The 14,862-nt window shown below is 43.6% G+C and overlaps 1 protein-coding gene across 2 annotated transcripts in view; it reads left to right on the top strand.

Moving 5' to 3' along the window:
• LOC311129272 (prolyl 4-hydroxylase subunit alpha-1-like) overlaps window positions 1-14,008 on the top strand; it is a 41,998-nt gene extending 27,990 nt beyond the window's left edge. The window contains exons 2-15 of one of the 2 annotated variants that reach the window (XM_084161562.1): window positions 6,216-6,313; window positions 6,558-6,654; window positions 6,786-6,937; window positions 7,121-7,258; window positions 7,339-7,578; window positions 7,968-8,182; window positions 8,413-8,589; window positions 9,872-9,942; window positions 11,917-12,016; window positions 12,111-12,164; window positions 12,302-12,367; window positions 12,492-12,560; window positions 12,662-12,758; window positions 12,978-14,008. In XM_084161562.1, coding sequence (XP_084017688.1) covers window positions 6,217-6,313; window positions 6,558-6,654; window positions 6,786-6,937; window positions 7,121-7,258; window positions 7,339-7,578; window positions 7,968-8,182; window positions 8,413-8,589; window positions 9,872-9,942; window positions 11,917-12,016; window positions 12,111-12,164; window positions 12,302-12,367; window positions 12,492-12,560; window positions 12,662-12,758; window positions 12,978-13,048 — 1,644 coding nt within the window. In that variant the 5' untranslated portion in view covers window position 6,216 and the 3' untranslated portion in view covers window positions 13,049-14,008. Of the gene's footprint in view, window positions 1-6,215; window positions 6,314-6,557; window positions 6,655-6,785; window positions 6,938-7,120; window positions 7,259-7,338; window positions 7,579-7,967; window positions 8,183-8,412; window positions 8,590-9,018; window positions 9,090-9,871; window positions 9,943-11,916; window positions 12,017-12,110; window positions 12,165-12,301; window positions 12,368-12,491; window positions 12,561-12,661; window positions 12,759-12,977 lie in introns of both variants that reach the window. The other variant, XM_084161561.1, reaches the window with a different exon arrangement.
• Window positions 14,009-14,862: the final 854 nt, after the last annotated feature.

Here is a 14,862-nt window from a genome sequence, read left to right as displayed (position 1 = left end):
CAGGTGAATTTTCTGTTCTGAATGAAAGTTGAAACTACATATTTTTGGTCATTGGTTCTATGGCCAATTTTTAACTGCATATACAGTGGGGAAAAAAAGTATTTAGTCAGCCAACAATTGTGCAAGTTCTCCCACTTAAAAAGATGAGAGAGGCCTGTAATTTTCATCATAGGTACACGTCAACTATGACAGACAAAATTAGAAAATAAAATCCAGAAAATCACATTGTAGGATTTTTTATTTATTTATTTGCAAATTATGGTGGAAAATAAGTATTTGGTCAATAACAAAAGTTTCTCAATACTTTGTTATATACCCTTTGTTGGCAATGACACAGGTCAAACGTTTTCTGTAAGTCTTCACAAGGTTTTCACACACTGTTGCTGGTATTTTGGCCCATTCCTCCATGCAGATCTCCTCTAGAGCAGTGATGTTTTGGGGCTGTCGCTGGGCAACACAGACTTTCAACTCCCTCCAAAGATTTTCTATGGGGTTGAGATCTGGAGACTGGCTAGGCCACTCCCGGACCTTGAAATGCTTCTTACGAAGCCACTCCTTTGTTGCCCGGGCGGTGTGTTTGGGATCATTGTCATGCTGAAAGACCCAGCCACGTTTCATCTTCAATGCCCTTGCTGATGGAAGGAGGTTTTCACTCAAAATCTCACGATACATGGCCCCATTCATTCTTTCCTTTACACGGATCAGTCGTCCTGGTCCTTTTGCAGAAAAACAGCCCCAAAGCATGATGTTTCCACCCCAATGCTTCACAGTAGGTATGGTGTTCTTTGGATGCAACTCAGCATTCTTTGTCCTCCAAAAAGGCGAGTTGAGTTTTTACCAAAAAGTTATATTTTGGTTTCATCTGACCATATGACATTCTCCCAATCCTCTTCTGGATCATCCAAATGCACTCTTCAGACGGGCCTGGACATGTACTGGCTTAAGCAGGGGGACACGTCTGGCACTGCAGGATTTGAGTCCCTGGCGGCGTAGTGTGTTACTGATGGTAGGCTTTGTTACTTTGGTCCCAGCTCTCTGCAGGTCATTCACTAGGTCCCCCGTGTGGTTCTGGGATTTTTGCTCACCGTTCTTGTGATCATTTTGACCCCACGGGATGAGATCTTGCGTGGAGCCCCAGATCGAGGGAGATTATCAGTGGTCTTGTATGTCTTCCATTTCCTAATAATTGCTCCCACAGTTGATTTCTTCAAACCAAGCTGCTTACCTATTGCAGATTCAGTCTTCCCAGCCTGGTGCAGGTCTACAATTTTGTTTCTGGTGTCCTTTGACAGCTCTTTGGTCTTGGCCATAGTGGAGTTTGGAGTGTGACTGTTTGAGGTTGTGGACAGGTGTCTTTTATACTGATAACAAGTTCAAACAGGTGCCATTAATACAGGTAACGAGTGGAGGACAGAGGAGCCTCTTAAAGAAGAAGTTACATGTCTATGAGAGCCAGAAATCTTGCTTGTTTGTAGGTGACCAAATACTTATTTTCCACCATAATTTGCAAATAAATTCATTAAAAATCCTACAATGTGATTTTCTGGATTTTTTTTCATCAATTTGTCTGTCATAGTTGACGTGTACCTATGATGAAAATTACAGGCCTCTCTCATATTTTTAAGTGGGAGAACCTGCACAATTGGTGGCTGACTAAATACTTTTTTCCCCACTGTACATTCTCAACAAAGTAAGCGTTACAGTATATCACAATAATTGTTTTAAAATCCATCTAATATAGGAAAGAGGAGCCAACTGAAGATTGTAACGTAAAATATTTATTATTGGTCCAATCTGTCACATGCACTTATGTTAGCTTTTTCAAAAACGTTAAAACTGTCAGCGATGATGTTCAAATTAGTCCAACCTACAGAATAAACCAACAGACTACTTTTTTTTCTTCTTTTCTTCTTGCTATCACTATCACTATGTCACGGATTCTGCCGAGGCTGCCCCTCCTCCTTGCTCGGGCAGGCTTCGGCGTTCGTCGTCACCGGAGTACTAGCTGCTGCCGATCTATGTTCTATGTTTCTATGTTCTACCTGTTGTGGTCTGATTGTCTCACACCTGCAATTACTCCTTCCCTATTTAACCCGGTGGCTCCCATTGTGTTTTGTGCATGTTTGTTATTTCGTTTCGTGTGTCGTTTGGTGAGCGGGTTTACTCCTCCCTGTGTGGAGGTATTTTGTATTTGTTTCTTTACTTGTTAGTAAAGTACGTTTTCATTGAGTTCTGTGTCCTGTGCCTGACTTCGATCCACCACATTATACTGACACTCGTGACACACTATGATAAGTTGTTGTTTATCTACCTTAGTTGAATGCACTGACTGTAAGTCACTCTGGATAAAAGTGTCTGCTGAATGACCAAAATGTAAATGTAAAAACAAACACTTGCAAAGCATGCTGGGTATTATTTTAATGACCTCCACCCCAAACAAGTACAAATGTGACTGACGTGTTCGATTCGGTCTTATGTAGCAAAATTTAAATTATGTTTTTTTACATTGGATAAAAGTAAAGACTCAGAGCTAGAAAATAGTATATCATACACTACAGTTGAGGAACAATGGGAAAGTAATTCTGCTTTGAAAATTGCTAAACTTGTAACCCCATGTTTAAGAGAATGATCCTTGAAAGTTTTGGTCTTCCTACTGGAGAGCTCATCTTAGTCTACACCCATTCAACATCGTTCACACCCTCTTAAGCCTTAGCCCCACCCATCTCTTTACAGATTTACACGTGAGAACATGTGCTAAAAGAGTACAGTAGTGTACTAAACAACCAAAGATTTCAAGACTAAAGGCTGGTTTATACTACGTCTATCGACATGTCTTTAGTAGTAGTGACATCATGAACATTCTATTGTCGTCTGACATCAAACTTGTCATTGTCGTTAGGAAAAGTATGAACACAAAAACGACATCGCAGACTGGTGGTCCAAAATAGCATAACTGGTGTATTTTAACCTCTTAAGGATCTGACCCTTTTTTTCAATTTTTGCCTAAAATGACATACCCAAATCTAACTGCCAGTAGCTCAGGACCTGAAGCAAGGATATGCATATTCTTGATACCATTTGAAAGGAAAAACTTTGAAGTTTGTGGAAATGTGAAATTAATGTAGGAGAATATAACATATTAGATCTGGTAAAAGATAATACAAACAAAAAAACATGCATATATATATATTTTTTCTTATCAGCATTTTTTAAATGCAAGAGAAAGACCACAATATAATGTTGCAGTTTAGGCGCAATTTAGATTTTGTCCACTAGATGGCAGCAGTGTGTGTGCAAAGTTTCAGATTGATCCAGTGAAGCATTGCAATACTGGACTATTTTGTATCAGGTCTGCCCAAATGTGCCTAATTGGTCAATTGATACATTTTCAAGTACATAACTATAGAGAACATACAAAAATGATATGGTAATACAACATGTAAATTGACACACTACCAGGAATGTCATACATGATGGATCATTAGCTTACACAGTAACTTTCACACATCTAGATGACCGGGTGGGGTGGGTGTGGAGCCAGATACAGCAGGGGTTGAAACTGTAGAACCCAGTTCCTACATTTTAATATAAAAATTGATTTTATCAAACAAATCTATGCTACATTTTTAGGATGACAAATCAGAGCAAGATTACTGAATTTAAGTACATTATTTACCTTCAGATGTGAATGTATCAAACCAGTTGCCATGATACATTTTTTGTGTTGTGCACTCTCCTTAAACAATAGCATGGTATTCTTTCAGTGGCTTGCGAAAGTATTCACCCCCCTTGGCATTTTTCCTATTTTGTTGCCTTACAACCTGGAATTAAAATTGTTTTTTTGTGGGTTTGTATCATCTGATTTACACAACATGCCTACCACTTTGAAGATGCAAAATATTATTTATTGTGAAACAAACAAGAAATAAGACAAAAAAACTGAACTTGAGCGTGCATAACTATTCCCCCCCCCCCCCCCCCCAAAGTCAATACTTTGTAGAGCCACCTTTTGCAGCAATTACAGCTGCAAGTTTCTTGGGGTATGCCTCTATAAGCTTGGCACATCTAGCCACTGGGATTTTTGCCCATTCTTCAAGGCATAACTGCTCCAGCTCCTTCAAGTTGGATGGGTTCCGCTGGTATACAGCAATCTTTAAGTCATACCACAGATTCTCAATTGGATTGAGGTCTGGGCTTTGACTAGGCCATTCCAAGACATTTAAATGTTTCCCCTTAAACCACTCGAGTGTTGCTTTAGCAGTATGCTTAGGGTCATTGTCCTGCTGGAAGGTGAACCTCCGTCCCAGTCTCAAATCTCTGGAAGACTGAAACAGGTTTCCCTCAAGAAGTTCCCTGTATTTAGTGCCATCCATCATTCTTTCAATTCTGACCAGTTTCCCAGTCCCTGCCGATGAAAAACATCCCTACAGCATGATGCTGCCCCCACCATGCTTCACTGTGGGGTTGGTGTTCTTGGGGTGATGAGAGGTGTTAGGTTGGCACCAGACATAGCATTTTCCTTGATGGACAAAAAGCTCAATTTTAGTCTCATCTGACCAGAGTACCTTCTTCCATATGTTTGGGGAGTCTCCCACATGCCTTTTGGCGAACACCAAACGTGTTTGCTTATTTTGTTCTTTAAGCAATGGCTTTTCTTCTGGCCACTCTTCCGTAAATCCTAGCTCTGTGGAGTGTTTGGCTTAAAGTGGTCCTATGGACAGATACTCCAATCTCTGCTGTGGAGCTTTGCAGCTCCTTCAGGGTTATCTTTGGTCTCTTTGTTGCCTCTCTGATTAATGCCCTCCTGCCTCTTCCGGAAGTTTTGGTGGGCGGTCCTCTCTTGGCAGGTTTGATCTGGTGCCATATTCTTTCAATTTTTTAATAATGGATTTAATGCTGCTCCGTGGGATGTTCAAATTTTCTGATATTTTTTAATATCCCAACCCTGATATGTACTTCTCCACAACTTTGTCCCTGACCTGTTTGGAGAGCTCCTTGCTCTTCATGGTGCCGCTTGGTTGGTGGTGCCCCTTGCTTAGTGGTGTTGCGTACTCTGGGGCCTTTCAGAACAGATGTATATAATGAGATCATGTGACACTTAGGTTGCACACATGCATAGTGGAGTCTTTTGATTAGACATGTAGCAAGCTAGCTAGCTAAACAATTAACCATAATCCCAGCACATAACGTTACTACCCTGCATGAATCTACAGGTAGCTAAAGCTAACCAACTAGGTTCAATGTTAGCAAGCTAGCTAACATTAGGCTATAACTAGCAATGCAAATGGCTCTGAGATATGAATAATATTAATACACAGATCATACACATGCCCGTTGTTAGAAACTTTAGAAACTTTAGCAAATTTATTAAAAATAAAAAACAGAAATACCTTATTTACATAAGTATTCAGACCCTTTGCTATGAGACTCAAAGTTGAGCTCAGGTGCATCCTGTTTCCATTGATCATCCTTGAGATGTTTCTACAAATTGATTGGAGTCCACCTGTGGTAAATTCAATTGATTGGACATGATTTGGAAAGGCACACACCTGTCTATAAAGGTCCCACAGTTGACATAGCATGTCAGAGCAAAAACCTAGCCATGAGGTCGAAGGAATTGCCCGTAGAGCTGTATCGTACTGTACTATACTGTACTATACTTTACCTTTCTGTGCTGTTCTCTACTCTACTGTGCTCTACTGTACTGTGCTGTACTGTGCTGTCCAAACTTGTAAAACATTGACGTCTATGTTTGGGCCTACTCAAGGCCAGCCTGCACCGGACCAAATCTGAACCAATTATAGACGTCTATGTTTGGGCCAAACATAGGCCGGTCCAGACTGGACATCTGTGGACGTTGAAATCAAGGCCTGTACGGACCGCACCAAATCTGAACCAAACATAGACTTCTATCATTGTTTCAGATTTGGTCCGGTCCAAAAATCTAAGTCTGTGGACATTGAAATCAAGGCCGGTCCGGACCGCACAAGGAAAAGAGCTTAGAAAAAGATGTCTAAAAGACGTCGACATTGGTCTGTGATTAGTGGGTTCTGTCATAAGGGAACTACCCTATAAACCATTACTTTTTCTAGTACATTAGCTGACAGATTATTCGAGTGAGCAAACAGCATACATGCACTGTCCTTCTTTCACTCACCCTCATTCTCACCTCCTATCTCTCTTTCTCTCTCCTTCACCTTCTCTCTCTCTCCCAGTATGTCCAGGATGGAGCGACGGTGTTGGTGGTGTTTACTGGTATTGAGCTGCCTGCTCCAGACTTTCTCAGCCCACAGTGACTTTTACACATCCATCGGTGAGGCTCCTCCCTCTCCTATGAAATAGAAACCGGTTGTGAGACAGAAGTTTGGTCTGCCCTCAATGCCCCAATGAAATAAATTATCTGGCTGTCTAAAATATCAAGCACATACTGTGATTGTTATCTACCCGGAAGTTAAATGATATAGTACACAATGTATTCCTTATCACTATGTGTATTATTGGTTTAAATAAGCTTAAAATAAAGTTTGATAATGTGTGTGTGTATTTTCCTCCCTTAGGTCACATGACAGATCTGTTGTACACAGAGAAAGACTTGGTCACTTCACTGAAGGATTATATCATGGCAGAGGAGAACAAGCTGAAGCAGGTCAAACAGTGAGTGTCCAGACACACATGCACGCACGCGCGTACACACACACACTCTCACACACACACACACACACACACACACACACACACACAAACAGAGTAGCTGAATTGTGTCTCTTCTCCCAACCCTCTCCTAGGTGGGCAGAGAAGCTGGATGTGTTGTCAGCCACAGCCGTGCAGGATCCCGAGGGCTTCCTGGGGCACCCGGTCAACGCCTTCAAACTGATGAAGAGGCTGAACACAGAATGGGGAGACCTGGAGAGCCTGGTGCTGAAGGACACCACAGACGGTTAGACATTATGACACTATGAGGGTCACGTTAGAAGGGATGAAAAGGATGTTGAAAAGTAGTCACAAAGCAGCAACGACAGATAAGTGTTGTTAACATTAGAGATTTGCTGCAATGTTTGTTTGTCTGTTGTATGCTCACAGTGAGCATCCTCATGAATGAGGATCTCTCTCTTTCTATCAGGCTTCATCTCTAACTTGACCCTCCAGAGGAAACACTTCCCTACAGATGAGGACCAGACAGGCGCAGCCAAGGCGCTGCTCAGACTGCAGGACACCTACAGGCTGGATACCAACACCATCTCTACAGGAGACCTGCCAGGTAAGGGGTTAGGGAGTGCTAGAGAGAGAACTTGAGGCCTTTTATAATTTGTAAGTTTGAAACCGCTGACTCATCCACAGGAGTGACGCACAAGAGCCCTATGACGGCGGAGGACTGCTTTGAGCTGGGGAAGATTGCCTACACCGAGGTGGACTACTACCACACTGAGCTGTGGATGGAGCAGGCCCTGAAGCAGCTGGACGAAGGAGAGGAGTCCACCGTGGACAAGGTCACCGTGCTGGACTACCTCAGCTATGCCATCTACCAGCAGGGGGAGCTAGGCAGGGCCCTGGAGCTCACCAAGAGGCTGCTCATACTGGGTGAGTTACCCTAACATGGCTCAGAATTAAAGGAGTTAAACTAGGCACACTGGGGGTGGGTGTCAAACTAAGGACACACTAAGACAGTTAAAGGAGTGAAACTGAGAGCACACTGAAGGACCTGAACTGTTAACAAGTGCTAAGGGAATATAATGCCCTCCAGGTGAATCATTGAACGACAGCTGCTGTCCTGTATGCCCAGCATAAACTGGGATAGAGGATTACTCATAAAATGTCCCAGAAGGCAGTAGGATCTGAAGTTAGTGATCCAGATAGTGAGTAGCGCTGAGTATGAATCTTAAAAATGAGACAACGTCTTCCTTGTCTTGTTACTGTATGAGCATCAGTATTTCATCTCACTGTCCCCTCTCTCTCTCTCCTCACTCCAGACCCGGAACACCAGCGTGCCAACGGCAACCTGAAGTACTTTGAGTTTCAACTGATAAAGCAGAGGAAGGCCCAGGCCGAGGAGGCCCAGAAGGAGGGCAAGGTGCGAACGAAGAGACAGACGAGTGATGCCTCCAAGAAGAAGAAGCGCTTCAGGGAGCCTGTCCCAGAGAGGAAGATGTATGAGATGCTGTGTCGAGGGGAGGGCATCAAGCTGGTGAGGAGGAGTTACTCACACACACAGTGAGAGGTTGAGCTCATATAAATGGGTTTAGAGTGTGTGTTAGTGTGGTTGTGCATATGTGTGTTAGTTGAACACAAGTTGTAGTTATCAAAGAGTAATGTCCAATTTCTAGGTCTGTCTCTTCTTGTGTCTTTATCTCTTTATCTCTATGTGTCAATCTATCTGTCCTCTTACCTCCACCCTCCCCCATCTCTGCCTTGTAGACCCCCCGCAGACAGAGCCGGCTTTTCTGCCGTTACTATGACAACCACAGTCACCCCAAGTACCTGTTGAGCCCGGTGAAGCAGGAGGATGAGTGGGACCGGCCCTACATCGTCCGTTACCATGACATCATCTCTCACAGCGAGATCGAGAAGGTCAAAGAGCTGGCCAAGCCCAGGGTGAGTTCCACGCTCTGTCGGGTATGTGTGTGTTACATTGAGGTAATAAGGGTTCAGAAGGGTGTCATGGCCACACAGAAGTGTGTGATGGAAGGGTTTCATGGTTCTACAGAGGTGTAATTTCTGTGTCTTTGCTCTGGGGTAATCAAGATACTCATACTAGTAACTGTCTGACCAGCTGAAGCTGTGTATCTGCAGGGTCGAGGCCACTGGAAGGCAGAACGAATGGGAAATGTTAATGCTAAATATAAACACTCTTGACACAGTATGTATTGATTGAGTCAATGAGTGTTGACTTAAATCAAAGAGCCATGAAAGTGTAGGTAGGTTGAGCCCTTTAAGCCCAGCCAGAGCAGAGGCTGGGGGGTGGAGGTGAGCGATGAAGGTGGTGTCAGGGTATCCTGTAAACACCCTCTCCCTGGCTTACAGCTTCGCCGGGCCACCATCTCCAACCCCATCACTGGTGTGCTCGAGACTGCCCCATACAGAATCAGCAAGAGGTAAGGCACAGCCAGGTGCAGGCAGCAGGAGAGGAGGGGGTCAAGGGGAGGGGTGGAGCAGGAGGGGGGTACACATAACCCCTCTCCCCATTCTCACCGCACCTCAACCCCCTCCTCTTACACCTGCCACTGGCCTATGCCTCTGAGTCCGGTCCGTATTCCTCCCTCCCTCCTAGGCTTGAAGACTCCTCTGCAGCACAGAATCTTACTTTGACTAGACCCTCCTCCACGCTCTCTCTCAGACTAATTTTCTTAGTCTAACCATAAGTCAGATTCTAGAAGATTCCAGGGGCATTCTAGAAGTTCAGAGTATGTAGGAGTGTAGGGCCTGAATGTGGTGAAAATGTGTTTCTGCTCAGGAGTTACTGCTGCTCTTGGATTTTAACCCAGTGGAGGGGGAGGAGGATAAAACATATAGGTATAAAGATTAAGTTGTTGATATTAACATAGTTGCTTTTGACCAACTAAGGGTGTGTCAGGAGCAGTCCTTTTCACAAATCCTCTGTTCCTTTTATCACTAATGTAATCACTAGTTTAGTATTCTCCTAAACTAGAGAATAAACCATTAAGTGATACTAACCTTGGGTTAAAGGACTGGCCTTGAAACAACCCCTGGCATAATGTCGGAATAACATTGACCAGATCTGCTTATCTCTCCTCTCTCTGTTTCTTTCACTTCCCATTTCCCTCTACTTAATCTATTTTTTTGTTGTGTGTGTTACTCCTCTCTCTCTCTGTCATTTGTTTATTTCCTTGTTTTTTCTTGTGCCCTGGGGAACTAGCTAAGGCGTGCCACAGTACATGACCCCCTAACTGGGAAACTCACCACGGCTCTGTACAGAGTCTCCAAGAGGTAAGGGGTCAAAGGTCATAATACATTAGGGGCTCCAGAGACCCCCCATCCCCTCTGGTCTCTATCCATCCCATCCCATCCCATACCACCCTGACCTGCCCTGCATCCCCAGGACGTCCTATCCAGGTTTTGGCATGTCTTTGAGTCAGTAGGGCCACGTCACCACCTTTTTCTGCAGTGAATCTATGCTGCTCTCTTACAATCAGGTGAATGAGCTCATTATGGCTTCTCTCCTCTTCTTCATCTGAGGCCACAGTGTTTCTGTGCAGACAGGGCCAATGACACCTCAAGTTCCATATCAGCCGGTCTGAAGCAGTTCCCCTCTCACACACATCCACAAACACTCTCTTTCTCTCTCTCTCTCTCTCTCTCTCTCTCTCTCTCTCTCTCTCTCTCTCGCTCTCTCGCTCTCTCTCTCTCTGATGATTCTGATGAACAGTGAGTGCCCCCTTGTGGAGATCTAATACACCCACACAACCTCCATCTATGGTAAGACTACTAGATTGTAGGGGAACATGCCAGTCTTAAATCATAGTTACTTAAAAACCTTTTTTTAAATAGGACCAACCATTCCACACCCATACCACCCTACGTCACTTTATTTTTTCTGTCCCTGCTTATTACTGTGTATGAGTGCTTATTTGTGTGTTTGCTAGAGTGTGTGCATGTGTCTGCATGCAAGTATATATGTGTGTGTGTGTCTGTCTGTCTATGTCTGCGTCTGTGTGTTCATGTGGAAGTATGTGCAACTGTGTGTGTCGTGAACTGAGCGTGAACCTCATTTGAATTGACCAAGAGGTCAAAGTGGGAGAGCAGTCACAGCAGGGGAGAGAATTTGTAGGAAGAGAGACTTTTTGACCTAACCACCACTGTATCATGTCCAATTAATGTTTTACTGTCTTCACTCCCCCAACAGCAACTTCTAATAAATCACTTTACTCACACACACATAGACTAACACTAATCTTAGTTTTGAATTTGGCTAATCTTATAAAGGAATTTCAGTATTAAGTAATACAGAAAGTGTATTTTATTGGCTGAGAGATTCAATAATGTATCTAATAAAAAGGTATGGTGTGTGGAGAGCAGATGTCTGAACCTATGCCTTTGGCCTGGACCTCATCCCGATACTGTAAACTCAAACTCCAGCCCCCTGGCCTTGAAAACATTGCGGCCACAACTGCTACAACTCTCACTTCATGCAGTGTAGGCAAATCTATTAAACAAAGAATCCACCTTAAGAATGCTATGTTCTGTGGTTTTACCATTTTTATTTGCACACTGTGCCTTGTGGTGCATGACCCAGAAAAACGACTACAAAATAATGTTGTGGTCCATAAAATGAGAGATGTAAGAAATTGTGATGTCTTTATATGATATATGATAGAAGTCATTGCCATGACCCCCAGTCAGAATGACTCCCTCCCTATTGGAGTGGGCAGTTTAGACTACTGGGCCTTGGGGGGTGGTGAAAGGCTGGTAGTGTTCACTAAAAGCATAAAAAATACTCTCCTCTGGTGCCCCTTAAGTCATCAACCAAGCCTATGTGACCTCCAGAATTCTCCCAAGCCACATGATGACCGCAAACTGAGAGCTTCAACCTATAGAAGGCATACGTTCTTGAAAAATAGATTAAAAAACACAACTTTATTTTGTTACTCCTAAACTTCAGACACTCCCACCACTGTATGCTGAGCTGATTGGAGACTATCGGGCCGCTTTCTCCTCTTCCTCTCTCAACGCTCCTGCCACTGCTCATCTATCAAATGCACGTAACGCATTAACCTGCTGTAGTTTATATATTTCATCTTCAGCAGTAGCTTGCAGAATGGTTCGTCAAGTTTCTCTCTCTCCTATACTGTTCATCAGTAATAACTATTGTACTATAGTGACTCTACTGCCCCCCTATGACAATTCATATACCCTGTATTTGACCTGTTCTCCATTAACCCCTGTGTCCTTCCCCTGTCCCAGTGCATGGCTGACAGCATATGAACACCCATTGATTGACCAGATCAACCAGCGGATTGAGGACCTCACAGGACTGGAGATGGACACTGCAGAAGAGTTGCAGGTACAGTGTGTGTGTTTGTGTCATTGTTTGGGATTGTTGACGGTTACATTTCCAATATTAATGATCTCACTATTCTCATTTTTTTGCTTTGCAGGTTGCAAACTATGGTGTGGGAGGGCAGTATGAGCCCCACTTTGACTTTGGACGGGTTAGTATTGCCCTGCAGCCCTGATATATAAGTGCACATATTATTGCTGTAAGACGTTTTTGGATTACACATAGGATGTGCCATTTTTGCTCATAATGATCATGTCATGATAACCTAGTTTCTCTCTCTCTCTACAGAAAGATGAGCCTGATGCCTTTAAAGAGCTGGGAACTGGAAACCGCATAGCAACCTGGCTCTTCTATGTGAGTATCTCTATATGCATGGGGACTGCTTCCTTCTTTGCCCCCACACCCCTAAAAGAAATACATTAGGTAAGATTCCAATAAGATAATAGTGGATGACTAGTTATTGTTTTCTCGGTTCTAGATGAGTGATGTGGCAGCGGGAGGTGCTACAGTATTCCCAGATGTGGGTGCTGCAGTATGGCCGAAAAAGGTGACTAAATGCTTATGAGCGTGTGTATTTGCAGCCTATGTGTATGAGCGTAGTTACATAGTTCCCTGTAACCTCTCTCTGCTGTGTGTGATGTATTTCAGGGGACTGCAGTGTTCTGGTATAACCTGTTTCCCAGTGGAGAGGGAGACTACAGTACGAGACACGCAGCCTGCCCAGTACTGGTGGGCAACAAGTGGGGTGAGTTTGTGTATCGAAACCACCTAAATTTATCTCTGTAAATGTTTATGACACTGTTCTAACTACCTTTACAGTCAGTCATTTACTTTTTTCAGGTAATCGTTGTTTTGGTCTTCTCCAAGTTATCTCTGATATATTGTAGACTGTAGTACTGTAGACATTATACCAGACCAGGCTATGGCAGCGAACATCTTTCTCTATCTTCTTTGTCACCCTCAGTATCAAACAAATGGATCCATGAACGAGGGCAGGAGTTCAGACGTCCCTGTGGCCTGAATGAGACTGCATGATGAAGGGTGAAGGCTTTCCTTCCACACCCCTCCTCTATCCCTCTGTTCCTCTTGCACCCCAGGACCTGAGAACACTTCTGCGGATGACAGGCTATGAAAAGGGGGCTATGGGCATCCCTCCTCCTCCTCTTCCTCCCTCCCTCCCTCCCTCCCTCCTTCATTCGCTCCTTACCCCCACTCTGTACCTCTCTGAGCCCAGGATGTTTTGGGGCTTTCAGCTTGGACAGGATTAGTGGTTTTCTGACTGACATGGTGCTCTCAAGGCTGTTGGATATGTCTCAAATGAACACATCAACCTTATGTCTTTGTTTGCACTCTTTATGGACTCTGTGTGTTTCAAGTCACTCCAGTTTATACTAACATAACTCTCTCACAAACATACCACACACACAGACGTACACTCCAACACTCCCACGTACTGCACAGACAATCTTATCTGATGTTTAACTGTTCATAGCTGGGGTATAATTTGTTTCTTGTTTTTAAGACCTAGGTCTGGTTTGGTATTGGACTGACTTTGGATTTGAATACTCACTCACATTTTAGACAGAACATTTGATTCTTTGGTAATACACATGAGGAACTCTTCCGCATTTGTGTGAAGGAAAAGAGGGAGGGAAGAACATGGTGTCTTTAAAATCTTGGCAAATTCACTCAGATTCATGCAACCTTAGGGGATATCGATGTGGGCCCATAAAAGAAGACAAGCAAAATAATTGCTGGTGTTATTCCCACTGAAAAGTATTGTGATTCATTTTTTTCCGTGGCCCATAGGAAGGCCTGTGACCCATTTGGTTATTTATGCAATACTATCTGGGGGCCTCAAGGAAGAAAGATTATATTTATAACTGTCAAAATTCACCCATTTTGTGTTTGTACGTCCTTTCAAATGTGCAGGAATATTTTCGGAAGTGTGAAATTAACGTTTTCTACAGAAATAAAGTATATTTCTGCCCACCTAAGCAATGTTATTTTTTTTTATTCTCATGAACTACATTTCTGAAGCCCTCAGTTATGACCCCTGAATGTTGAGCTGGGTATTTTGTAGGCCATTTGATGATTTATAAAAGCTACTCTGGATGTGAGAGATGCTATGTACTGTTTATGTGTGAGGGAGGAAGAGAAAGTGTGTGTTTGCTGTCAGCTGTTGGAACACGGGGCCACGTCAGGACACTGGCCTGGCTCCAGGTTGATTGGAAGAGAGGAAGCTTTTATGGAACATTTAAGGAGGAGGCCTCGGTTTGTGTTTGTGAATGAAAGAGTGTGTTTGGTTTAATCAGAAATACATTATTGTGTGTGTGTGTGTGTGTGTGTGTGTGTGTGTGTGCGTGTGTGTGTGTGTGTGTGTGTGTGTACACATGTGTGTTAAGTCATGGCTAGGACCTGCTTGCTGTCACCTCAACCTTGGCTTATTAGAGTCCAGAACACTTATTATCTCTGAATGTATTATCACAGATGATAGCCTTTGAAACAATGAGTTATCATTACACCAATATAACTATCCATCTTACAATCATACTGATATTAGATTCATGAAACGAATACTTATCTGCCTGCCTGTGTGTGTGTGTGCGTGTGTGTGCACGCGCGCCGGTGGGTCTGTGAACAGTAGAGCAGTTTGCTCCCCATGTATAGGGCACTGAAACCCTGCGCGCCTGTCACGTGACCTGTCAGTACTTATTGATATCAACGCTTGTCCGGCTGTGGCAACTGCGGCCAGACCGAACACCGGCAAGCGTGAATGAGAGAGAGGGAGTGAGATAGAAAGAGCAGGAGAGTGGAAGTTACCCATCCCAGGTCAATAATTCAATTAT

Source organism: Coregonus lavaretus (assembly GCF_964263955.1).
Source record: "Coregonus lavaretus genome assembly, chromosome: 1".
Classification (NCBI taxonomy): domain Eukaryota; kingdom Metazoa; phylum Chordata; class Actinopteri; order Salmoniformes; family Salmonidae; genus Coregonus; species Coregonus lavaretus.
Note: the sequence above shows the minus strand (reverse complement) of the source record. Positions and strands in the feature narration are given on the sequence as shown.